The sequence below is a fragment of the Lucilia sericata genome, unplaced genomic scaffold, assembly GCF_015586225.1.
Source record: "Lucilia sericata isolate MDLA Ls3-8-SP2 unplaced genomic scaffold, ASM1558622v1 Contig000154F_arrow, whole genome shotgun sequence".
Taxonomy (NCBI): Eukaryota; Metazoa; Arthropoda; class Insecta; order Diptera; family Calliphoridae; genus Lucilia; species Lucilia sericata.
This window is the reverse complement of record NW_023994185.1, coordinates 592,501-618,131: the sequence shown is the minus strand read 5'-3', so window position 1 is coordinate 618,131 and position 25,631 is coordinate 592,501. Positions and strand designations below refer to the sequence as shown.

The following is a 25,631-nucleotide window of genomic DNA, read 5'->3' as shown; positions in this document are numbered from 1 at the left end:
ATGAAATATAAAGCAATTATTAAGCTAGGATTAATCAAATATTTTAATATAAATTTGATGAGGTGAAATAGCGTCATTATTTAAGTTGTCAAATAAGAGAAAACACTATTTAACTAAACGCACGTTTTTTTATCTCTGTTATCATAATGATGACGCTAAAATTTCGTATTGTCATAATATTGATTAGTGTTAACAGAGTACTACATATATGCCAGAATAGCACTTTTTTTCTTTTTAATATATAAATTAAAATTGTCTAGTTACTAACATTTATGCTAAACTTATCGAAAAAATTGTTTTTGCTAAATCATTTAAAATAATCTTATTTTATTAAAAAATAAAAAAATCAGTCTCACTCTAGTCACAGTCAATAACGAAACGCACTGAGGAAACTATCAAACTTCGTTGGTTTGTTATTCCAAAAATATATTTAAGATCAAGATAACTTTTTTCTTCTATTTCACAAATACAGACAGCCGACAAAGGTTTTATCAAATATACAAGATTTCAAAAAATATACACTTAAATTCAATGTAGAAATTCTTTTAAGAGAATCTTAATGTATTTGATGAGTAATTTTAACATAAATGTGGTTTTTATTTAAAATTTTTACATATTTGTGGTTCAATTTATTTACAAACTCCATAGCCTAGTGTTTGGAATCTAATTTACACGTGATACTTATGAATGTATAAAATAAATTTTAGTCATCATTGTTGAGGTTTTGAGAATTTTCTATACTCTTTTCAAACTACGCTAACTTTCTCAATTAAATTGCTCAGTGCTGCCAAAGTATCAAGAAAAAGCTCTCAATCTTATTGAACATTTTGCACGTCATTTATTATCGTGATAACGCTGATAAAAAAGTTTTAAACATTTTTATACCCTTCAACTAATATTTGAGACTTTTTAATGGGTTGTTAGTAGTACTGCTATTTGTAGTTATCAGCAAACGTGACCTCAATATAGACCGGCTGCTTTTTAAAACATTAATTATTGTAATGCAGGAAGAAAAATTGAATTGTTTTAAATAAAATTTAAGCTAAAATTATATTTTCGCAAAAAAAAAAAAAAAACAATTTATAACCCTATTTTACATAAATGAGTGGCGCCCTTTTTGACATTTTAATAAAAAGTAAATTACATAAAGTTGAAAATCTGAAACTTTTTAAGAAAATAAAATTTTTATTCGATCTTTTGTAAGGGCGCATTTAACCCTCACACAGTGCTTTATAAAATTTTTTTAAATAATTCGGTATCTCTTGAACTATAGGAACTATGAGGCGTTATAAGGACCAGTAGGTAGTCCCTCTACGTTTATAATCCGAATAAATAAACTAAATAGTCTTTGAGAAGATCTACAAAATAACAATTTAGATGTAATATTTTTTTCATTTCAAAAATTATCGAATTTGGCGGTTCTATGGAGGCTTAGATTTTTTAATGTCCTGAAAATGGATATTTTGCATATACACATCTAACATCAATAGAAATCGTATTGCCAACTGAAACCTGGATCGGTCCATAATTGACCAAAAGTTAAAGATCGCAGCTAATTTAAAATCAAACAAAAATATTTAAATCAATTGGGTCCAAGAAAAAACTAAAACTTTCCTTATGCTGTTATACCATATAAGTCTACCAAGAACTTAATCAATCAAACCCGAAACTGTGAGAAAGATTGAGTTCAGTATATCCCGGACGTTTTATTTTGATCTTTCTAGCCCATTCTCATATGGCAACATATACACAATTTTAAATAAGTGATTTTTGATGTGGCCAAGGTCAAGGAATTGTGCTGCTTTTTTAGTTTGTAAAACCGCCGACGGAAAACAGTGCCACATATATGAATACACTGTCATAGATTGGAAACGATGTATCCGAAACCAAGTAAGCATTAAACTCTTCCTACATTACGACCTTAGATAGGTTAAGGAGAACACTCTTGATACCATTAAAGTGATTCCTAATTTGGAGGGTCTTCTGCTTTCTTTGGTTCCCGATAGAACTAACTGCTACTTCCTTGAAACTTTGATATAGTCCATATCATGAAAGAGTATTGTACCTTTCTGCGCTCTCGTAGAGTGATGTTGTTACGAATATTCTTCTTCGTCTTAATTGCTTTGCAATTACTGTTACATGCGTAACCAATGCGATCTGGCATGAGTTTAATCAAACAGGGTCCAGTAAGTATACCAATTAGAAGTAAGTAACTTCTATCAAAGACCAAGTTCTATTAAGCTAATAGACTTGAGGTATGCAAAACTGTCAAAGCAGATATTAATAGTCAACATCTCAATGTTTAGTTCTCGGATATTTTAAACACCTATTTTAATATCTGGGTGAAAACAGTGAGGGAAAAAATTTTCGCTTGCTACCCCAAAATCGTTCTTTTGCTGGATATTCCATGACCAATGCGACCATTTTTCAGTGGTCTTCACTCCGCGACCAAGGTATCGTAAGAGTGTCATACAAGAACGATCCGTTTGTTGAAAATTTTATTGTATTCTTATTTTCTCTAATGCCCTGAAAACACAAAACAATTCAACAAAGTATCCTCAGAAATGAGGGTTCGAACTTTTTACGTTATAGTTGAGACTTGAAGGATTCCAAACTGTCTACGCAGATGGAAATGCTTAACATCTTGAGTTTCAGTTCTCTGTTCCTTGTTGCGACAGTATCGATTTTAGTCTGATATCAAGAGCAGATATGCCTTGCATTGGTCTGAAATACTTATTCCAATGTTACTCTTGCTTTCCAATTCAGTAGAATGTCTTGCAAATACAACATTCTGTGACCGTGTTATTCTGATCGTTCAGTCTGCTATAAATATCGTGGAAATAATAACGGCTACTATTGTCACATGTCAGTTTGACAGTTTGCGTGCAATTTGGGCCATTGAATTTTAGTTTTCTAGTTCTTATTGTGACCGTATTGATGGCATACATTTTAGCCTGAAAGAACATTAGACAAGCTGATGAAGTCCAAGAAATCAATTTCATAAATAAAATACATTCTAACCCAATACAAGTTTGATCCATCATAAACTTGGCACATGAATTCGTCTTCAACCTCTGAATCGGTGCGCCTATTATCAGTTGAATGGTGCCATGGCTGATGTATGCATGTTTCAGTGCATATTATGCAGTCGTCCGTGTCATTTCCAGTATGCAGATTTTCGAGGTTTAAGAAGGTATAAGTTATTTATATCGTGGATCTGCTAACCCCAATTGATATTACCAAATGCTGAGTTTTAATCAGAGTTTTCCATGGATATTTAAAAAAATCCTGAAATCATGGTACAATTCTGAGTGCGATTTGGTCCAACAGAATGTCTTGCATTATCAGACAGATCAGACCTTTTGTATAAAGGCTAGTTTTAAGTTTATTTTAAGTACCAAAACTTTCAGATACATAATTGTATTTCCTAAAAGAATATTTCAATATTAGAGATTTCATCTCATTAGGAATTAAACCATAAGTTTGATTCAAATAGCAAGTCCAACTATCTAAACTTTTGCTGAAAATATGTCTTTCATTTAAAGTATTAAGCGCCCTGTTATTGTAATTCTGGTGCTACGATATGTCCAACTATAGAGCCATTTGTTGCTGCTGTCAACTGTATAACCAGTTTGTACTACTTTACAAAGTCTTTAAAAAGCTTTTTGTCTCTAACTCTTCTGAGTTCAATAGGTTTTTTTCGATACTACAATCATCTCAGATTGTATCAGGCGAATCAATGAAACTATTCATAACCATTGATCTTTAAAGTAATTGGATTTTGATAAATATGGCTGTACCTTATGTTACGGAGAAGATTCGAACTTTGCGGAGAATCTCATGCCTTATAACATATTTTGATGAGATTCGAAATATCCGGATAATCTTATGCCTTATAAAATTAAAAACATCTGGAATAAAATGGTTGAATAGAAATGGAATGATGGAAAGAACTTTCCTTTTTGGATGTCACCTTCAGTACAAAATAACTGTCAATGATCCAAAACTTTATACACTTCTCAACATATAAACTTATGGTCACTGCAGAACCTACATACCTACATGTCATAGAAAAGATATAAAGTAAAACTTTTTGTTTTCTGTGATTAAAAACACTTCGATGTTTACAAAATGGCTGTTTAGCAAGAGAGTTAATTAGTTAAATGTTAAATTTACTTAATTCCAAATCATGTATTTCCCCCTTTAAATGTATGAAGTGTAAAAAATTTCAAAATGCAAAATTTCTTTATAAATTATGTATATATTTTCATTGTCTATTTTCATGTCCTTGAACTAATCTTCAAAATCCTTAAATTACATATATACATATACAATTTAAGGTGGCTCTCATGCCCTTAAAACAGCATCAAGTGGTCTGGAAAACGACGAGAATTTCTATTACAATTAGGTTTGGCGCGACATGAGGCATACGAATTGGCCAAAAACTCCAACTTTGATGTTAATGACTATCAGGTAAAATGTCAAAAATGGATTAATAATGGCGTGCAGCTAATTGAAGTCAATAATAGAATATGAATGGAAATACGTAGTGGAAACAGCTGGAACGAACCAGAAGACACACTCATATTTTAAAAACCAAGATAATTTACAACATGATGATCGTGGATATATAACCAGCGTTATCGTTCTCGATCTCGTTCTCCTCCTTATAAGTACAAAGAAACTGATCATAGAGAAGAACGCTATCAACAATCAAGATCACGTTCACCTAATAGGCATTTCAATACAATGTATGGGAGGAAGAATGAACAAAAGTTTTTTCTCTGGACATGAAGATGGAAGAACGGGAAACTCGTAATGAATCTCCGCCTAGAAGTTTAATCGTTAGAGAAGAATATGAAAAGAAGAAATGAAGAATATTTTTTACAAGAAGACAATTTCAGAATGCGCCACCGCTCACGGTCCTATTCTCCACTTATTAATGCTGATCACGGCGTAGAAGAGCCTCATCTATCAAGATCACGTTCATCTATAAGACATTACGATGAGAGAAATTCTAATCAATATCAAGTAAGACGTAAACATGTTTATCGATATAACGGAAGATAGGATTCGTGAACAATCTCGTTCTTCCGCTTAGATGTGATAGTAGAGAAGAACGGTATCAAACATCAAGATCACCATTATCCCAATCGAGATTTTGATTCATGCGAGGAAGAGAAAGAGAGAAATTTTTTTCAGATCGTAATGATTTCAGCAACGATGTACGAAGAGTTGCTATTCGTAAACATTCTCGATCATATTCTCCTTCTGAATACGATCGTAAGGAACAACAGTTCATTTATCAAGATCACGTTCGCCACCTAGAGGTTTTAATGAGCGAAACCCCGAACGCTCCCGTTCTCGTCCTTATTCTCCAATTAGCAATGATCGTAATGAAGAATTTATTATTCATCAAAATCACGATCTCCCAACAGGAGAATGAACCAAGATTTTTCTTCTCAAGATATTAATTTCAGAGAAGGACTAAGAAGAGATACTAAACATTTTGAGCATTTAAGAGAAACTAAAGCTTCAACACAACCAAAACGTGAAATACCTTCTTTACTTACATTAGATGTTTTGGAAATCAAACACCAGGATCCCAGAATATCTTTCAAAATCGCAATATTCCTTCACTCTTATCTTTACCCGTACCAGATTTAATAAATTTCCAACAACCGTCAACATCTGCTAAAGCAAACCGCATTAAACAGGAATCAAAGTTTGACAACAGGGGAAGAACCCAACCAATGAAAAGTAAGCCAACTACTTATGTTACAAACTACGGGAGAAAATTCAGGACTTAAGCAACACATAGCAGAAGTTCCATCATAGAATCTGGCCTGAAGAAGCCATCACCCGGCAATTAAAATTTAATCCACAAGATTATTGGTCACAATGGTGGCCGACCTATAAGTATATTGAATATTCAATACCAAAAATAAATCCAAACGACAGTGAAATAAAGGCATGCATCAAGTTCTTGTTTAAACCACCAACAAATAAATTTCGTCATAGCAAGAATTCACTTTTGAATAAAGGAGTGAGAATCATTATGAAAACAGTGGATATAAATGAAACAAATTATTATGTGGCGTGACATCTATAAGTTATTCAAATTTAAAAAACATTTAGAAGATCCGAATTTTCAAAATCATTTAACGCCGCAGGAATTAAATTGTATCGCACCGGCATTGAGACAATTTCAAATTAAATCCACAATGGCTTATCTATATCAAGCTATGATTTGTAGATGGCACATTTCGCTGAATATAATGAAGAAAGTTCAAGCTGGAGAACCGATTCTCTCGAATTATGCTCGCAATTTACTCAATGACAAATGTTTTCATTATTTAGTCATGGAAGCTATACGAGAATTGAAGGTATATTTCTTAAAATTCTGTATAAATATATTTAATCATATAACAAAACTAACTTAAACTGTTTCCACTTTTAGAAATGTGTCAACAAGATTGGCCTCAATTTGGAGAATTTTATAAAAATATTAGGCGAAAAAAATTAATATTTATTCAATGGGCGTGGGTCCCGGCATGGATGTAATAATGTTAATCCCCTTGATAAATATAATAATGAAGACGATTATATTAATATTTATTAGTGCTTACATCTAACGTACATACATAATTGCTTAAATAATATATGAAAAAAACAATGCAAATTATTTTAAATTTAAATGTAATTTATAGAAATTTAATTCATACTAAAGCAGACTGACCACTTAAAATTTGTCATTCCGAATTTGGACTTGCAATACATAAACCACACACTATGTATTATTATTTATTAAAATCACAAATGATAAATTTTTGTCCAATTTTGCATGAATTCCTTTTAAATATGGTAAATATATATTATGAATGAAAACCACCCAACAAAAGAGTGCATTATTCGTAAAATCACTGTTGCAATAGGAACCGAAGTAGTACAATATAGAGTAATCAACACATACCTAGAAACCAATCTAAATCCAAATTCCTGGATGTTGATACTTCTGGCAATTCGTTCTCATATTAATTTTTAAAAGAATATATCGATATTTAAAGATACTCATTCTCATATTCATTAAAATTTACAAGCGACCAAAACCACAGTTCGACACTCGTTCTATGGGAAAAGTTCTTAAATCATTGATATTTGCTAAATCCTTATCAGAGTCCTAAGACAACATCTATCCAGAACTATGAGTTGACTCTTTGTAATCCATTTTACTGTTCCCGGACTAGTTGATGGTGTCCCGGAATCTATGAAAAATCATAAATAAATTGCCACCATAGAGAAATATGGTTTAACATCAATCCCGTTGCTTTCAGCACTGACGGGCCACAAATACATTTATGAGATGGTACCTATCTATTGATGAGAACGTTGAAGAATCGCTCATTTTCATCTTCGTTTGTACGACAGCCGTTCTTAGCTTTATCCTACTTCGTTCAGTCGATGTTATTAATTTTTCGAACAGGTCGTGAAAAATCTCCTACGAACTACTCTCGTCAGTAGGAGAGGCTATCTCAGCGGTCTAGCTTTGAGCTCATCATCAGAAACAAAGCTAACTTCTCCAACTTCTGAGTGGCATCGGTTTCACATTCAGATCAGTCAGTAACTGTCCTCCATGCTCAACAATTCTGGCGTGAATTTTCGTTAAGATCAGGTCACTCATTCACGAACTTCCTTTGATTTTCCTCTCTTCGAACAAGGGTTGGAGAGAGATCGAACTGTCGACCACGAAACCCCCCCCCCCCCCCCCGGGGGGCATGTTACCTTGACGAGATCTCCGCCGTGGTGTTATTGCAATCCCGGGGTATAAAGAGGTGGCCAATACCTCTGGCCGGGACTGAAAAATTGGTTACAGTCTTGCATAGATTGACAGAGGTCAGACCAGAGCACCGCATAATCTGGTACTACGGGTGGCCAGTTGCCTGCAGGACTATGTCCTGTCTGGTCAGTTGGTTGAGGTTCCTTCGGGATCCACGTAGTGGTTGTGGTTTAAACCCAAATTCGCGGGGAGAGTAAGTGGCAGTTAAAAGACTGATGCATGATAAAGTCAATATTTCGGGATAAGTCGGTGCTGTTGCCGAAAACAACAGATACCCCACAGAGGAGTGACTGTGGGACTAAGCGTTGGAAATGAGTTGGTATTAATTTTATATGGTACGGGATGAATGTGAGATTCGGCGGCCTTACCCCACCCGTCTACTTAATGAATGTGTCGTATGTTTTTCTCTTATGAAAGTGTCGTATGAATGAGATGTGTGCTGGGTTGAATGATGATGGTTGAAAGGTATCATATACATATGATACCATTGAATTTTCCTTCCTTGTCCAGATATGTTCAGAGTATACTCTGTTCATATCAGAATTACCACAGTGTGTCCCTTTGAATAGGAAACAATGTCTACGGCTTATTGATGGATCGTACTTCGGCCCACCGGTTACGTCTCTAGGTGCTGTTGCCGAATCAACAGAGGCCATCCAATGGTCAGAGATTAGATAGCTCGAGTAATCCAGCAAAGTACTTGTGCATGGACCGGTCAAAGCCAATGTACAAAAATTGCCAAGTGAGTTCTTCATTGAAGAACAAAGGGGCGATGGTAGACCGTTCTCAAGTCTACCAGTGGATGAAAAAGACCACCGTGAGATAAGGCCGCCAAGGCAGGTGCTCACGTTAAAACTCTCGACAGTCATGTCGACCACGACTTACACTCGAACTCAAGTTTCAGTTCTTCAAGTGATGTAGCCATCTATTCCTCTAACCTGCTAAATTTTTGGTTCAACTGGGCGAGTCTAGGATCACCTGGATTGGTATTTAGGATGTCATATCGTTCGTCTGGAAGCCTGGCTGATTCTGCTGGGAAGTGCGGCACACTATGGATATACGAACAGCAGGAATAAACGAACAGCTGTTCAGATGACAGTTTCGCGGAATTTCCTATATACATCTTAGACGTTGGAGGGAAATATGAGATCTTTGAAGATGACTGTTTTCTTTTGGTTTACGTATTGACGGTGTTCAGAGACGATAAAGTCGTTAGGTTGATGCAGACAAACGATTATGGGCATGTGATCTGATCTCTGAGAAACTATTGCTCGCCATGTGGCATAGTAGATTAGACCAGCACACGCAACCGTGATTATTGAATTCTAATCTGAATCTGTGATCTTTTTCAAGATGACAATTAACTAAATTAATACCCGGACTTCAGGACAATTTTAGATTCTTAAATTGTCGTTACAATTGTCTTGGTTGATATTCGTTGAACCTCGAGTCGTTGTGGTACGTGGAACCGATTGTCGTGTGAACGTAATACATTTTCATTTTTAAAGTTACACCAGGGAGTAGTACTACAGTAATATCAACTTAAACTATAATACCGTTACCTTTACAAACTTTGTATATCATTTGTATTTCATTAACTTTGAAGATTTTAACTTTTAAACTAATATCTTTAATTGGCTTCGAAAGAAGTGAAGGACGAGTGGAATTATTAATTTTAAATACCAAGAATATTGAGGACAGATGTAGGTAGGTAGATTTCAGAATTTGATTATGTTAGAGTTTACTACTGATATTTCAATAAAATAAAGACAAAATTGCGAAGAAAACTTATTAATTACAAAAAATCTTAATACCATAACTCTCTATTACTATTTCCTTCTTTCAGGATTTTGTATTAAAAGTTTCAAAGTCAATACCAATGAAAAATATTTTATCAATGTCTGCCAAGCCGAGGAAATTCCCTCTCCCGAAGACATTTCCGAAACTGAGTTAACGGCCATTCTAAATTCGGAAGAGCCAAGTTCATTTCGTATACCAATGAGCATATCGGAACCACGCACAACTAAAGATAAATCCAATAATCCCGTTGATGCAGTTGATATTGCCATCAATCCGAAATTCTTTATTAAAATTGAAAAATCTTTGCTATTTCGTGATTTCTTTTTGGCCCTCATCGCCGAGGCTCTCAACGATAAATACAATGTTCAGATTAAAGTTGACAAGGCTATAATTTTGAACAATCGCAAGTTCATTGGTACTCTGGTATCACATCGTGTGCGTAATAATGATGTTAAAACTGTATTGAGTTCTTATAAAAATCCCAGCAAAGAAGATGTGGAAAAACTTAAAACTCTTGAAGAATCAGCTGCAAAAGGTCCGAAACCTTTGGTGCAAGAAATTGATGTGAATGAATTGAAAGCCTTAAAACAAAAGACCGAACAAGTTAAGCAACAACAAACCACAGATTCTATACGCATTAAGAAAGAAATATCCCAAGCTGCTTCCATCTTACCCGATTATAAGTTGAGAGCACGCATTAAGAATGAAGCGGTAGAGGAAGTTCAAGCTGAATTTTATTTGCCAAAATGTGTAAGTAATTTGAATGTTTCCATAATTTATGACATTCGTCTAATTTTTCTTTGAATCTATATGTAGATTTCTTCTCATGAGTTGACTTTGGATATTGGCGAAGATCGTATACTTTTGGAATCCATGAAGCATGGCTACTTGTTTGATAAATTTGTCAATTATCGTTTAAATCAAGAGAAAGCTCGCGCCATATTTGATAAAACTAATAAGGTTTTTATAAAACGAATTTTATTCATTTATATCATAAAATACGTTTTTAAATTTTTAATTACAGATGCTCCAAATTCGCATTCCTGTTATGACGGCTTAGTCAAAAATCTTAGTTTCCAATGGCCAGTTGAGTTATGTTTGTGTATTTTTTATAATTTAAATTTTAATTTTCATTTACATATACATACATATAAATAAATATTACTATTTTAAATAGCAATTACAAACAACTTGTAGCAATAATTTAAATATAGCTGTAAAAAGCGATCGATCAAATAAATAGGAGCTGTAAAGTTTTTAAGCTTTAAACAAGTTTAAGAAATTCTGCTTATTAAAAATAATTTGATTAGTTTCCTAAAGTGGAAATTTATATTGAAATAATTTTATTTTTATTACTTTGCGGTAATCTTATTTATTTCATTAAATTTGAACATTTAATTAAAATTACGAACAATTATTTACCTTCATATCGTCAGCTAAAACAGAAATAGTATTAACGAACGAAAAAAATGCAAAAGTCCTTTTTTCCGTTGATTCTGATGTACTGCATCAAAAAAAATGTTCACAAACTCTTCATATGCAGCATTGTCAACTGTTAAACTAACTGATACGTTTTACCGTTTATCAATTTGTTTATTGAAGATAAATAAATCGTTCTGATTGTAACTATCTTTTCATCTAAACAGCTTTTGCTTGCCCTGTTCCACTGCCAGAGCCTTTTCCCGTACTGCCATCCTTACATTAGGACAGTCGGCCAGAAGTTTACAGATCATCTCAGTCTTCTCTGATGCCTTGGCAGCCTAGCTATAATTATTGTATGGCAATCTTTTAAACTCCGCAGCTCGCTCCGAAGACATGAGCTCCTTGATTATCAGGGTACTACTCTCTCTGCCTTTAGGCATACTGCAGCTTGATTTTGCAATCGTCACTGACCGTGATGTCGGGTTAGTCCTTACTTAGCAGGTCGAGCAGCCCGTCTATCGTGTTAATTTGTATATATTGGAAATCTTTTTAGGATCCCACTAGTTCAGAGGGACAGACCGTTATGGAATGCAAGTCTTTAAAAAAGGATTTTTTGTACGCAGCATTCCGATTGAATGAAAATATATAAAATTGTTTCGTTTTTCAACCGTCACTTTTTGAATTTTGTATAATATTGGACCTAGAAATGTAAAGTGATTCAATTGATGAAATGATAGTCTATAAAATGGCACTTTCTATTACTTTTTCGTTCTTTAACTGGTGTTTTTTATTTTTCTTGAATACATATATAACTTAAATCAGACAAAAAACCTCGTGATGGAATGAAAGTGAAAGCTTTTTGGTAATAATCAAATTTAAATAAACAAAAAGGACATAAAACTAATGACCCAGCATCCTGAATGATTACTGTTTATATAAACATATTGAAAAACACAGACTTTCTACAGAATGGCTTATGTTTACTTTTTTAATATCGATGAGGGTAGCGAATCACCCAGGGTAAGCTAGTTATTTATAAGACACAGTTCTTAAAATTTTTGTATTAGAAAACTTTAAAAATCCCTTAGCTGCCACGGCAATGGTACTAGTGATCTATGCACATATGTACATACATATATCCAAACCTAAAATTAATTAAATTTATTATCTCATAGAAATGCAAACTCTTGAAAACTATTTCTGTCATATTAAAACTACCCTACCTTTTCATAGAAAATACTCTTTTATTACATTTAATTTGCGAAAATAAATGAAAAAACAAAAACAAACATTTGGCAAGCAAAAAACAATACTACTTATTGAAATTTCACAAAACAGATGAAAGAACGTGTGTAATGAAAAACCAAATAAAAATGCATAAAACAGATTTATTGTATGACAATTCTATTTCAATTTATTTGTAATTTTGCAAGTTTTTAAAAAACAAATTTTTGCAAACGAAACTTGGTTTCTATGGTCTTCTAATTTCTAACAAGGAATTTTTTCCATTATGTAACTTCCAGCATAATGTAGATATTGAGATTTTTCAATTTTTCTGCTTGCCAATTTACTTGCCTTCCAATTTGGCATATAATTTGGGTACATAATCATCCCATTCAGCTTGATAAAAGTTGCCGGCAACTGGGTTACCCAATTGGTATTTCTTGGCAAAAGCAGCAATTTTGAAGCCACCACGGCCGTCACCACTGTTGTCGGGTAAACGTTTTTCATCGCAAGACAACTTGGAGGGTTGTTTGTAAACCAAAAAGACATAACGATGTAGACCAGTACCCTGTGGTGGTCCGGAACCAATGTAGTCAGACAAAACTTCACCATCACTGACCTTAGAACCGGGTACGTTGACTACCAGCCAATGGTGCCATTCACGGAAGGTGGGTTCCTTGCGACTGGGAGCATCAGGATCGGTCATGCAAACGGTGTAAAGAGCATTAGCATCAGCATTCCAGCTCAATTGTGGTTTATTTTGCACCTGCGTAGGTGTTAAAACATTGCCTTCTTTCACTTGCAGATCACCGTAGGTAACACTCAATACCTCAGTGGGAGCTGTATCGATAACATCAGGTACAACTTGATGTTCCTGGAAACTTTTCAACGACATTTTTGCAAAGTCTCGTTTTAAAGCAACGCTAATATTAGCCGACGATTTAGCCAAACAAACCGGTAAAGTTGAAGAGATTTTCTGACTGCAACAGTGATAGCTTCTGACAGCTAACAGGAAACTTCTCGACTTTGACAAAACAATTTGCTGTTGTTGTGTTTGTGCCGGCGTAGCAGCTGCGTGATATTTTATTAATGCTTTCGTCGTTTTTGTTGCACCACGAGATAAACGTACAAACATTTTCGAAAGAATACTTGTTTTTCAACAATCGACAAGCAATTGTGCACTGAAAAAATGCACTTGAAAACGGTTTTTTCGTGTACAATTTAAAATGTAAATAGCAGCGCAGTCGGCAGAGATTTGGTGCAGAGACTCGCGCCGAACAAAATAAACTACGGATGACAAACATTTCTGCGGCGGCTTAAAATCAATTGCAAGCAGTGTTGCCATTTTAGCACTTTCAGTGCTAGATTTAGCATTTTGCTTCAATGCATTTTGAAAATGCATTGAAGTTTTTTAAAATTATTTAAATGCTTTTTAGCATAATTTGCTTGCTAAAAAAAATGAAAAATATTTCTATATTTTCTATAAAAAATTAAGTATAGTTTAACTGATAAAAATATTACTGAAAATCAGTGGTTGGATATTGCAAAACAACATTGTGACAAAAATCTGATACAATGTATATAATTTTGAAAATTTTATCGGTGAAAATTAATTTAATGAATTGTCTATTTTTGTATTGTCATTGCTTTTTCTAATGCAGAACTTGAAAGGCTTTTTATATCAAAGGCTATAATTAAAATTCGAAATCGTATTTAAGCTGAACTTTTATGTTCAATAATACAAATTCGAAAAGAATTGAAATTTCAAAATGTATGCTGTTACACTTAAGGCCTTAATCATAAACAAATTTTAATTTTATACAAGTTTTATAAATCAAATTTAATATTAAAAATCTTTTACAAAATAAAATGTAGTTTATGAATACATAAAATATTATATTACAAATAAAATACGATCATTTGAAAAATATCAAAATGAGAATTACGATGAAGATATAGTACCAGAAATATTGGAGTCATACACTACATCATCAGTATTTTAATAAAAACTAAAAAAAACAAATATTTATATTGCTCTGTTAGATTAAAAAATTTTAGCACTTTTTTTTCTTCCGTAGAACATTTTAGCACTTAGTTTTTCAAGTTTTAGCATATTTTGAAATTCATTTTCCGGCAATTGATTGCATTGATTGCAAGTGGCTATCAGTAGGGTTCTATAAATCGACTTTCGAATAATCGAACAGACGACTTTTTGTCGAAAAAAGTCGAAGTTGACTATTTTGGTCCAAAAAGTCGATAACTCGACTATCGTCTGTGAAAAAAGTCGAAAAGTCGACTTTGTAAATAAAAGTCGAAAAGTCGACTTTGTAAATAAAAGTCGAAAAGTCAACTTTGTAAATAAAAGTCGAAAATTCTAAAAGTCGAAAAGTCGAATAAAGTCGAAAAAAGTCGAAAAGTCGTAAAAAGTCGAAAAAAGTCGGAAAAAGTCGAAAACCCGAAAATAGTAGAAATATGTAAAAAATATCGAAAATTTTAAAAAAGTGGAAAAAAGTAAGTAAGTAAAATAGTCGGAAAACTCGAAAAAAGTCAAAAAATAGTCGAAAATAGTCTAAAAGTAGAAAAAAATCGTAAAGTCGGAAAAAGTCGACTATTTCTAAAATACTTTAAGTCGAAAAGTCTAAAAGTCGACTTTTAATTAAATGAAAAAAGTCGAAAAATCGACTTGTCATAAAATGCAAAAAGTCGAAAAGTCGACTTTTCGTTTCAACTATAGAACCCTAATGACAAGTAAAGGAACACAGTTTTTATATGAAAAAGAGTTTAAAATGCCCATAGCATTTATATTTAGTTACAATTGTATTAAAAAACGCAGAAAATTAATTATTTAATTTATTAGAATAAAATTAGATTCGATTTACTTCCCACTAGATTTGTGTACTCTGTTTTAAAACGAGAAAAATTATGCGAATTCGTTTTTAAACGAGAAATTTACTCGGATTCGGTTTACAGAACAGGCAGGACTATGTAATATTATTTTGCCCAAATTTGCTTTTTATACCCTACACCACTTTAGTGGGGAGGGTATATTGGGTTTGTGCTGATGTTTGTAACGCACAATAATATTGGTCCTATACCCACCTTAAAGTATACCAATCGGCTCAGAATCATTTTCTGAGTCGATTTAGCTATGTCCGTCCGTCTGTCCGTCCGTCTGTCCGTCCGTCCATGTAAACCTTGTAATCAAACTACAGGTCGCAATTTTGAAGATAATTCAATGAAATTTGGTACATGATCTTCTATTGTCCCAGGGACGAAGCCTATTGAAAATGGTTAAGATCGGTCCATTATTTCACCTAGCCCCCATACAACTGAACCACTCGAATAGGGCTTTTAAAACTTGTAATCAAACTACAGGTCGCAATTTTGGAGATAATTTAATGAAATTTGGCACATGATCTTTTATGGTATCGTAGACGAAGCCTATTGAAAATGGTTAACATCGGTCCATTATTTCACCTAGCCCCCATACAACTGAACCCCCGAATAGGGCTTTTAAAACTTGTAATCAAACTACAGGTCGCAATTTTGGAGATAATTCAATGAAATTTGGCACACGATCTTTTATGGTACCGTAGACGAGGCTTATTGAAAATGGTTACCATCGGTTTATTATTTCACCTAGCCCCCATACAACTGAACCCCCCGAATAGGGCTTTTAAAACTTGTAATCAAACTACAGGTCGCAATTTTGGAGATAATTCAATGAAATTTGGCACATGATCTTTTGTGGTACCGTAGATGAAGCCTGTCGGTCCATTATTTCACCTAGCCCCCATACAACTGAACCCGCCGAATAGGGCTTTTAAGTTCATAATTATGTTTAATATACACATATCTCGACAAAAAGCTGCAATAACCAAGTTGTATACAAGACTTGATGACCCCCACGAATTCATAATAGGTTCTCATATGACCCTAGCCCCTATGAAAAGCCCCCATCAAAATTTCACTTAAATGTCCACAATTTTATTCAACAATAAACGGCTTAAGTATGTATATCTAAGGCAAGGTACAATTCAACTTAAATGCTTTATTATGGCAACTAAATCACATTATATTTTTGTCAAAGGTGTAGGGTATTATATGGTCGGCCTCGCCCGACTATAACTTCTTACTTGTTTATTACTGAATAAATAAATAAAATATGTTTGTTTTTACGTTATTGATCATTTTCTTAATGTAAATTTTTTATATGTTTTATATGGAGAATAGGGTCAAATAAAGGCCGAACCTCGTAAAACTTAGAGAAAGTATTTGTTTTTAATTTTTAAGAATTTTTTATCCATCCCTGCATAATTTCTCACACAACTTGTTCTTGCTCTTTTTTGTTATAAATAATATATTTGCTTCCAAAATCCCACTTTCTGATCTCTCGGATTCCGTTTTTATTTAAAATCGTTGAAAATTAAAACTAAACATAGTTGAAAACTTAGCCGGCTTACAGTCGATTTTAAGCCGCCGCCGACATATTTAGTGTCAGTCGCCGACGCCGTTAATATTTGTCGGCACAGGGCTTTGTAACAGCTACATTATTAATACTGTTAAAAAGGAAAACAATAAAAATATTTGTTCTGAAACGAAGGCCATTATTTTTAAGGGCAGTGGTTTTTCACCCCACAAAAACGTAAAGAATTTTTCTATACTTCCAATAAGAGATAACAAAAGTATTAAAGGACAATTATAATATTCTGTTCAAAAAAACAATAAGATTATTAATTATTTAAGATATAAACAGTGAGTCATGTTTTTTCATTACAAAGTGTTTTTGTTGTTGTTAATGTTTTTATCTAATTTTCATTCACATTACGTCTAGAGTGGAGAAATAATTAATATAAAGTCAAAGCAAATGACAAGTGAAGCCCCTCAAGTGGGGCAATCAGCCTCTGCCTTGGCCGGCAGCAGTAGTACTTCATCTTCGATCAATTCGTCTACGCCCTCTTTATCAGAACTTTATGCACAGACTGATTTTTATATTGGAGTCGGTTTGGCTATTAGTTCGTGTTTCTTTATTGGATCGAGTTTTATTATAAAGAAAAAGGCACTAATCCGACTTAATCGTCATGGTGAAGTAAGAGCATCTGCTGGCGGCTTTGGTTATCTTAAGGAGTGGATATGGTGGGCTGGGTTATTAACAAGTAAGTTTTTGTTAATATTTTTTAACTATTTTTTAACTATTTCAAATTTCTTTTCAGTGGGTTTGGGTGAAGCTGCCAATTTTGCAGCGTATGCTTTTGCTCCCGCCTCACTTGTTACCCCGTTGGGCGCTTTAAGCGTTATAATCTCTGCAGTAATGGCTTCCAGATTTCTCAACGAGAAACTAAATTTACTTGGCAAATTGGGTTGTTTCTTGTGCATTATTGGTTCCACGATTATTGTCCTACATTCGCCCAAGGAGAAAGAAATTGAAGATTTAGAAATACTGTTTGAAAAACTTCAAGATCCCGGTTTCATATTGTATGTCATTGTAATAATTGGTTCTACCATATTTGTAGCCTGTTTCGTAGCACCTCGCCATGGTCATTCAAATGTTGTCATCTATATATTTTTATGTTCGGGCATTGGTTCACTGACGGTTATGTCCTGCAAGGCTTTGGGTTTAGCCATACGTGATACTATAGCTGGAAAGAATGATTTTGCCACTTGGATGCCCTGGTTTTTGATATTGATAACCGTGACATTTATAGCCATACAAATGAATTACTTGAATAAGGCTTTGGATATATTCAATACGGGTATCGTAACACCTATTTATTATGTCATGTTTACCACGTTGGTTATAACCGCTTCGGCTATACTCTTTAAAGAATTCAGTCATATGCGTTTCGAAGATATATTGGGTGATATTTGTGGGTTTTTGGTGGTAATAAGCGCCGTATTTATGTTAAATGCCTTCAAGGATCTGGATATATCACTTAATGATGTTCGTGGTATAATGCGTCCAAAAATGCAAAGACTTAATCAATTTGACGAAGAAGTTTTGGTAACTGATGATTCCAAAGAACGTCGTTTCTCTTATGGTTCAGGGGACATTTACCGCAAGGCATGACATAAGCAACGTTATCAAGTTTAATATATGTTTTAATAACTTGATAATGTAATCCCTTTAGTGTACCCTTATTTATTTGTACTTTTAATTTTCCTTTATGAAAAAACTGTTATATTTTCTTTTTTGTTATTGAATGTGTTTATGTGCAAACATGAATTCAAAATTTAGTGTGGACTTTTGTCCTTAACTCCAAAAATTAACTAAATTTATAGTTATAAGTTAGTCGATAAGAAACTAAAAACATGCAATTGAAACAAATAAAATATGCAGAAATTTTTAGTGGACAACATACACAGTTTGTTGTGAAATTTAATGTAGTTTTCCCTCAAAATACTCTAAATTCGCCTAATGTTTACTGCCCAACGTGTTTCAGATTCAAGTTCCACTTTTGCAAACAAAAAAACTAGCACATTTTTGTTTTGTATGGGTCAGAATAGGAACAACTACTGGAAAGAACCGTATTAATGGTTATTCAAATTCAAATCAATAATATTTTTTATCAGGAAATTTTATTAATGACGGACTAATTTGAAAATTAAGGATACATTTACTTAGTTATTAAATGTACAAAGTAATACAAGTTAAAAAAAATTTAATTATTTCTTTTCAAAATTGCCCCACTGTGCAACGGTTACAGTTGTAATTAGGGCTTAAGGGTTTTATAAATCGACTTTCGAACAATCGACTTTTTATCGTAAAATGTCGAAGCCTGAAGTGCTATTTAGGTTTGAACTTCAAATAGAAATTTTTAATTACGAACAGAGATTTTAAATTCCTATAAACATTTTTAACTACGCATAGAAATGTTTAGCTTCGAATAGAAATTTTTAAGTTAGGAATTTTCAATTTCAAATAGAAATTTAAACAAAAAGTCTACTTTTTGCAATTATGAAAAGTAAATTTTTCAACTATTTTCAATATACGGAAAAATTAGATTTTATTCATATCGACTTTTCTATTTTAATGAGTTTTCCGACTTATTTCGGCCTTTATTTACAAAGTAAACTTTTTCCTCCAAGATAGTCGACTTGCCGACATTTTTTAATAAAATAGTCGGCTCCTTTCGACATAAGATCGTTTGCTCGATTGTTCATACTTTTCATAAATCGTAAAAAGTAAAAAAAAATAAATAAAAAATACAAAAAATCTACTTTTTGTTTGAACTAAAACAAGTTTATGTGATGACTTACTTAAAACTTGGCGATTTCTAAACAAATCATCTGGCAACTTTAATGGCCTAATGAACAAAATCTAGGTGAATTCACATAAGGTGGTGTTATTCTATAAATTGATATTTTTCGTTTTCCTGGTATACGTAGTGTCGGTTCACAAAGGAATACTTTTTTGGGAAACTTTTGATTTTCTGTGTGAGAGAAAGATATGGTTGATATTTCTTTCTCGTTATCTCACATACAAAATCAAAAGTTTTGCCTGTGTTAACCAGCACGTAGCTGCCAAAGTCTGCCAAAGTTGTTTACATTTTTATACATAAACATTTCCGTTAAAGCAGAAAAATTTTTTTTAGTATATTAATAATGGCGAAATGGGTATTTATATAAAAATATACATACCATCTGTTTATTTTAAAATGAACAAACATTATTCCATTCAGGATTCACAAATGTTTATGTTTTATTGAATATTTCACAAAAAAATGTCATTAAATGAATTCGCCGTAACTTACTGTTTTTGACATACAAAAACAAAATACCACCTTATGTGAATTAGCCTTGAAACAAATAGATGAATTTGTGTTCAAAGCAAAAAAGTAAATACTATAAAACAAAAATTGAACGAAACTACTAAAAAATAATTTACATATATCAGAAATCTGAAAGAATTGTGAATGCAGCCAACAATATTTTTACTTTTTCCTGACCTATAGAATACCAATTCGAAGAGCATTAGAAATATCATAACGTTCTTATAAACAAACACTTAAGCAGATCTTATCTTCCTAAAGTGAATGGCAACAAACGTTTGGAGATAATATCCAAAGAATAACCTATTAACATAGTAAAGACCACTGAACATCATGAAGACTATAGATAGATATGATTTGAATTTGAAACTAATACAAGCAGTTGAAAAACACGACTGCCTTTATAATGTAAAATCTGCTCAATATACAAAATTCGACTTTAAGGAGCATCTATGGAATACAATTGGAAAAGAAATTGGCATTAGCAGTAAGAAAACACTCAAAGAATTTTTTGAAGAGTTTACTTATTTATAATACCAAATACAATAATTTAAGGTAATGAAGCCAAAAGTAAGTGGAAGGGTGTCAGAGATAGTTACAAAAAATATAAACATAAAGCAAATGTTGCAGATGGATATCTTAAAAAGTATAAATATGCTGAGGCTTTAAAATTTCTAGACAACGTCGTTAGCTATCGACCGTAAGTTTTATACAATTTGTATATATACTAATAACTCCATTTTTTAAACAATTTTAGACATAAATGGCTTAACATGCCCAAATCAGATGTAGAGGTCAGTACAGACCTATCCAGTGAGGATGAATTTATATATGAACAATCAGCTAACGGTCAAACGGAAAGTAATTTCGAAATACAAGAAGATTTTTCGGACACATCCTCCACGAAAGAAGTTAAGACCGCAGCTGAAAATATTGCCACGGAGACTAGCGAAATATTACCTACAACATTAAACAAAGATGAAAACTTAATAACAGAAGAGAAAAACGGTGATATTGAATGTCCAACCATTAACAATTCTTCCAAAGAAGATTTAATGGTACACGCTTAAAAAATCAAAAGTCACTCCCTTTTAACCCAATTTCTTTTTTTTAGGAGCAAACAAAAGAAAAGGATTTGAATGAGCAATTAATAGATGAAGTTAAAAAATATGACTGCATTTACAATTCAGAGTCTAGCAGATACAAACATTTTTCATATAAAAAACATTTGTGGCACAAGATTGGAAAAAGATTCGGCTTACCTGGTAAAAATCTTTATAAAACACACCTTAACTTATAACACAAATTTTGTTTAAACATTTTAACATTCAGCTAATGTAGTCAATAAAAAGTGGAAAAATCTTAAAGATAGTTATCGGAAAAGTAAGATAAAATTAATCAGTAAAAGCGGTTTTGTTAAACCATATAAATATTCGGAATCTCTAAAATTCCTAGATGATTATATTGAATGCCGACCGTGAGTATTATGTTGACAATGTTCCACAAATAAGATTTATAATTTGTCTATTTCAAGATCTATGAGCAGAGTTGTTAATGAACCAGAGGTAAGTACCGATTTGTCAAGCGATTGTGATATGCTCATGATATCTTCAAAAAAACACAAAAGAAGAAAGGAAAGTTATGGAAAAATACCAAATCATTCGCAAGCATCATCTGAGGAAAACATAGAAAGCGAGCCGGAATATCAAAAAACAATGACATCCCGCTTGTTTATGGTACTAGCAAATAAAGTAAACGAAGCAAATTTAACCGCACAACAAAAAAATGCTATTGAATTTGGTGTTAGTTCTTTTGTATATTCAAAATTAGCGGAATATTTAAAAAAATAAATTCTAGTACAACTGTAGAAATTTTGTACTTTATTTTTTAATGCAATAATTGTTTAAATATGAAAATGGTCTTTGACTTTCAGGTACACTTCGGTTTTTAAGCTGGAATCGATTCAATTTGTAATGAATTGGATACAAAATTTAGTCATTGTAAATATCTTTACCGATTGGCAACCGTTTTTATGAAGCCGCCAAAATGTGTAGTGTTGGCCGCCTATGGTGTATATTCGCCGCAGTACTCTAGCAACTGTAAACAAAATATTGTTTTTGTTTTCATTTCTGTTTCTGTATTGTTCGAGGAGTAATTTCGCACATATTAAATTGAAAGTATTCATTTGGTATAAATGGAATCTTTGCCATTATCCGAATATCAAAAGATATGTAGAATTTGTTTAAAAAATGATATACTCGTATCCATTTATAGTCTGACATTTTTAATACGGCCAATTGAAATGCTGGAAAAATTGCAAATTTTGAAGGTATGTATGTGTGTATTTATTAAAAATCTGCAGTACAATGTATAGTAATTATAAAAATCGCAATACAAATTATATTATAGCTGCCTTTAGATGATACTTTACCCGCGTTGTTGTGTCAATCCTGTTTATATCGTCTTTTGGATGCCTACAACTTGCAGCAATTGGCAGAAGCTTCCGAGAGGCGTTTAAGGGAGTATTTTGGTCTACCAACTACGACTTCAGCAACAAGGTGAGATTAAAGTGGATTTATGTTTAACTTTTCTATAGATATTCTATTTTGTAACAAATTCACTCTAATCTCTGTAGCAACTTAAATTGCAACGAAATGCCACCAAACTCGGATTTAATTAAACCTGATACAGATTGTTCCTCCGTTTCCATGTACGCTAACATCTGTGATATGTTTGATCGTCATGAGGTAACAAATGATATGGTTGAAGTAGTTGGTGGAACTGATGATGTTGAACTTTTAAACGATGTCGAAATTGATGTCAGTAGTTTGACAAGATCTGAGGCAGGAGACACCTCACTTAGTGATGTTTTTATGACCACGAAGACGAAATTATCATTTGGTTCACAGTTGCTGGCGAAAAATTTGGAAAATTTTAAACCGGATTTTCCAATTTCGACATTTACTCAGGTTAAATCCGATAAAAAACTTGTCAACGTTAAAAAGTCACAAAGAAATTCAAAAAAACGTTTGAACAAGACGTTAAAGCCACCTGATAAATGTTTGGAATGTGGCAAAGTTTTCCACTACAAAGGATATTTGGAAATACATAAGCGTGTTCATACTGGAGAAAGGCCGTTTAAATGTCAGGTGAGTGTTTTGATTACCACATATATACGTTTATATGTATGTAGATAGATATTTTGCAAAGTATATTGTTAAATAAAATTTGAAAATAAATTTTAATTGGTTTAAATAATCTTTAATTTCTATGGGATGTGTTACTTTTTAAGGATTTATGGACTTCCGTTTACAGAAATTTAAAATTCAATTATGTTCATACATATCAATTAAACAAATAAAAAATGCATTCTATATATATTTTTTTAAATAATTCATTTAAATTTGTTATATAAATTATTAAGTATCATAATATACAAATTATGATTGTATCATGATTAAGTACGAAAAAATACATAAAAGTCCCTGAAATTATATAAATTATTTGTACAATATGATATCAACTATTCTGTCGATTTTACACCCATTTCATGTGATTTTCTAAAACATTTAACTATTTGTCCTACAACTACAGCTAAAGCATATACAATAGCTAATGCTACAAAATAAAAACCATAAACAATATATTGATTTCTGGGATCTAGACCGAATCCCAAAGAGTCGGTAACAACAACCAAAGTTAGAATGGTTTGCAGTACCAGTGCTACTAAAGTGTTAATGCCAAATATTAAACCAAAACTGTCATCACTTAAATTTTGTGCAACTATAGCACTGGCTATTGTTATAACAAAGAAATAAAACACGCCAAATATGACATACATAACATAGGCTACCCAAAGTAGATTCGTTACGGCGGATATTATTAGAAAAGCACCCATTAATATGGAGCAGATGGTTAAAATCCACATATGCCATTTCTTGTGTCGTACACCGTTCATAAGACCAGCAGCCATTGCTGCGGCAGCTCCCAATAGTGTGACAGTAGCCTCGACTCCACCATTATAAAAACTTTCATGATTTTCATCAATCTCTTTCCATAGGATTTGTGCGTAGGAAATAACTTGCAATTGACCACATGTTGCTAAAGACCACCAAATGCTCCATTTTAGAACAGTACGATTGGAATACGCACTGACAGTGTGCTGCAGAAGTAAACGGGATGCATTTCTCCATGAAAATTTAGGCTTAACGACAGTGGTGGGAGTTTCGATTGTAGATGAAGCTAAAAATTAGAAAATTAATTTAAAAATTATTTATGTATAACATATATTGTATATGTACGTATCTGTGAGAGAACATTTCAAAGTTTTGAATTCTAATACAAAACTATTGATAAAACATCGACATTATCTAGATTTCTGACGCAAAAAAACATACAGTTTACTGTAGAGATTTCAAAATGCCAACAATGTTCTTTTTAAGTTAATAGATAATAAAGGCCTGCACAAGACAACAATATTAGCAAATTGTCGCATTATTGTTGTCTTATGCAGATTTTTAATAGATAAATTAATAAGAAATATTTATTGGAGATAGTTTTCGAAACGCGAATTTGGTATTAACGTTGAAAAACGGATGTTGTTGCATTAGTTTCTACTCAACTGTAGTAATACGTTGGATTTAGTCTAAACTAAAAATATAGTACAGACAAGATCCGGTGTAGTCAAGACAAATACCTTTCCATAAATGACGTTAGTTGAAAATTAACGATTTGCAGTTTTATGTTTTTAAATAAAACTAACTTTGGATATTTGTAAACGTATTTTATAAAAATGGCTCCTTAAATTAATAAACACATATTATTACTCACTCTTTCTTTCTAATGCTAATTCGGTGTTACCATTTTCCAAAGCCAATGTAGGCGCATTACTATTATTGCCCCTTTCTGTGGTATTATCATCGTCTTCTGCTTTATAGAAATAAATACTTTGCTGGACAGGCGGCAATGCAAGGGCAATAACCAATGAAACGAGTTGCGAAGCAAACGATATATAATGCAAACCACGATAATTTAAACTCTCGGTTGAAACCAAAACCTGAGCAAAAACACCACCCAAAAATTTGCCACACAATATCGCCGAACGTGTATGACCGGAAACAATTTGATAACGGGATTTTTCCACCTTTGCATAGATATAGGTGTAGTAAGCGACTTCACTAGCCATAAAAGTACCATAGAAGATTTGCCCAATGATTAGCTCCCATACTGTATGAGTCCATAATAATATAGCAAATAGCACTATGCCAGCACAGGCCGAAAGTATAATGATGGGTTTATAACGCAAAATATCGGTAACCAAAAAAACTAAAATCAATTGTACCAAAACCGAATATGTACCGAAAGGATAAATTTCACGATTTAATTCTTCACTTGTGATATTACGATCCGGACCGGTTAGATATTCCACAACAAATGGCTCGGAAGGGCGCATTTCACGAAAGAAACCAAATGTGCATAGTAGAAGGGATATACGTAACCATGTCTGCATGTTTGTTTACTTTGCAGTTTTCAAATCTTTAAGACACGTTGAGTACAATAATATTTTCTTTCTTTTTTTA

At 32.8% G+C, this 25,631-nt stretch overlaps 6 protein-coding genes across 7 annotated transcripts in view; 4 read left to right on the top strand and 2 right to left on the bottom strand.

Moving 5' to 3' along the window:
• Nucleotides 1-6,278: 6,278 nt before the first annotated feature.
• Nucleotides 6,279-10,817, top strand: LOC119601281 (PIH1 domain-containing protein 1-like). Its single transcript, XM_037952108.1, has 4 exons — nt 6,279-6,386; nt 9,641-10,387; nt 10,454-10,597; nt 10,662-10,817. The coding sequence occupies exons 1-4, from the start codon at nt 6,279-6,281 to the stop codon at nt 10,695-10,697; spliced, it is 1,035 nt and encodes a 344-aa protein (XP_037808036.1). The 3' UTR covers nt 10,698-10,817.
• A 1,629-nt stretch (nt 10,818-12,446) lies between these two features.
• Nucleotides 12,447-13,551, bottom strand: LOC119601310 (protein D1-like). The gene has a single exon (XM_037952148.1). It carries the CDS (start codon nt 13,416-13,418, stop codon nt 12,627-12,629), a length of 792 nt encoding a protein of 263 aa, XP_037808076.1. The 5' UTR covers nt 13,419-13,551; the 3' UTR covers nt 12,447-12,626.
• Nucleotides 13,552-16,808: 3,257 nt separating this feature from the next.
• LOC119601309 (magnesium transporter NIPA2-like) lies at nt 16,809-18,658 on the top strand. Its single transcript, XM_037952147.1, has 3 exons — nt 16,809-17,038; nt 17,118-17,439; nt 17,497-18,658. Exons 2-3 carry the CDS (start codon nt 17,151-17,153, stop codon nt 18,348-18,350), a joined length of 1,143 nt encoding a protein of 380 aa, XP_037808075.1. The 5' UTR covers nt 16,809-17,038; nt 17,118-17,150; the 3' UTR covers nt 18,351-18,658.
• A 1,434-nt stretch (nt 18,659-20,092) lies between these two features.
• Nucleotides 20,093-21,923, top strand: LOC119601308. The gene is made up of 6 exons (XM_037952146.1): nt 20,093-20,539; nt 20,608-20,752; nt 20,810-21,110; nt 21,167-21,317; nt 21,385-21,529; nt 21,587-21,923. The coding sequence occupies exons 1-6, from the start codon at nt 20,386-20,388 to the stop codon at nt 21,900-21,902; spliced, it is 1,212 nt and encodes a 403-aa protein (XP_037808074.1). The 5' UTR covers nt 20,093-20,385; the 3' UTR covers nt 21,903-21,923.
• Nucleotides 21,924-22,102: 179 nt separating this feature from the next.
• LOC119601306 (zinc finger protein 182-like) overlaps nt 22,103-25,631 on the top strand; it is an 8,322-nt gene continuing 4,793 nt past the window's right edge. Inside the window, exons 1-3 of one of the 2 annotated variants that reach the window (XM_037952142.1) lie at nt 22,103-22,381; nt 22,462-22,610; nt 22,688-23,201. In XM_037952142.1, coding sequence (XP_037808070.1) covers nt 22,247-22,381; nt 22,462-22,610; nt 22,688-23,201 — 798 coding nt within the window. In that variant the 5' untranslated portion in view covers nt 22,103-22,246. The remainder of the gene's footprint in view (nt 22,382-22,461; nt 22,611-22,687; nt 23,202-25,631) is intronic. The other variant, XM_037952143.1, reaches the window with a different exon arrangement.
• The window catches only part of LOC119601307 (thiamine transporter 1), a 2,656-nt gene continuing 329 nt past the window's right edge, over nt 23,305-25,631 (bottom strand). Inside the window, exons 1-2 of the mRNA XM_037952144.1 lie at nt 24,883-25,631; nt 23,305-24,294 (exon numbers count right to left, since the gene is read on the bottom strand). The exon at nt 24,883-25,631 is cut by the window's right edge and continues 329 nt beyond it. Of these exons, the coding sequence (XP_037808072.1) occupies nt 23,576-24,294; nt 24,883-25,561 (1,398 nt within the window). The 5' untranslated portion in view covers nt 25,562-25,631 and the 3' untranslated portion in view covers nt 23,305-23,575. The remainder of the gene's footprint in view (nt 24,295-24,882) is intronic.

What these genes read in the sequence shown, in the direction of transcription:
- LOC119601281 (XM_037952108.1), top strand. Translation starts at nt 6,279, where the DNA reads ATGAAGAAAGTTCAAGCTGGAGAACCGATTCTCTCGAATTATGCTCGC. An exon ending in AAGCTATACGAGAATTGAAG is followed by an intron (nt 6,387 to 9,640) that starts GTATATTTCTTA and finishes TTAATTACAAAA; the next exon opens with AATCTTAATACCATAACTCT. An exon ending in TATTTGATAAAACTAATAAG is followed by an intron (nt 10,598 to 10,661) that starts GTTTTTATAAAA and finishes TTTTAATTACAG; the next exon opens with ATGCTCCAAATTCGCATTCC.
- LOC119601310 (XM_037952148.1), bottom strand. Translation starts at nt 13,418, where the DNA reads ATGTTTGTACGTTTATCTCGTGGTGCAACAAAAACGACGAAAGCATTA.
- LOC119601309 (XM_037952147.1), top strand. Translation starts at nt 17,151, where the DNA reads ATGACAAGTGAAGCCCCTCAAGTGGGGCAATCAGCCTCTGCCTTGGCC. An exon ending in GTGGGCTGGGTTATTAACAA is followed by an intron (nt 17,440 to 17,496) that starts GTAAGTTTTTGT and finishes ATTTCTTTTCAG; the next exon opens with TGGGTTTGGGTGAAGCTGCC.
- LOC119601308 (XM_037952146.1), top strand. Translation starts at nt 20,386, where the DNA reads ATGAAGACTATAGATAGATATGATTTGAATTTGAAACTAATACAAGCA. An exon ending in CTTCCAAAGAAGATTTAATG is followed by an intron (nt 21,111 to 21,166) that starts GTACACGCTTAA and finishes TCTTTTTTTTAG; the next exon opens with GAGCAAACAAAAGAAAAGGA. An exon ending in GATTATATTGAATGCCGACC is followed by an intron (nt 21,530 to 21,586) that starts GTGAGTATTATG and finishes GTCTATTTCAAG; the next exon opens with ATCTATGAGCAGAGTTGTTA.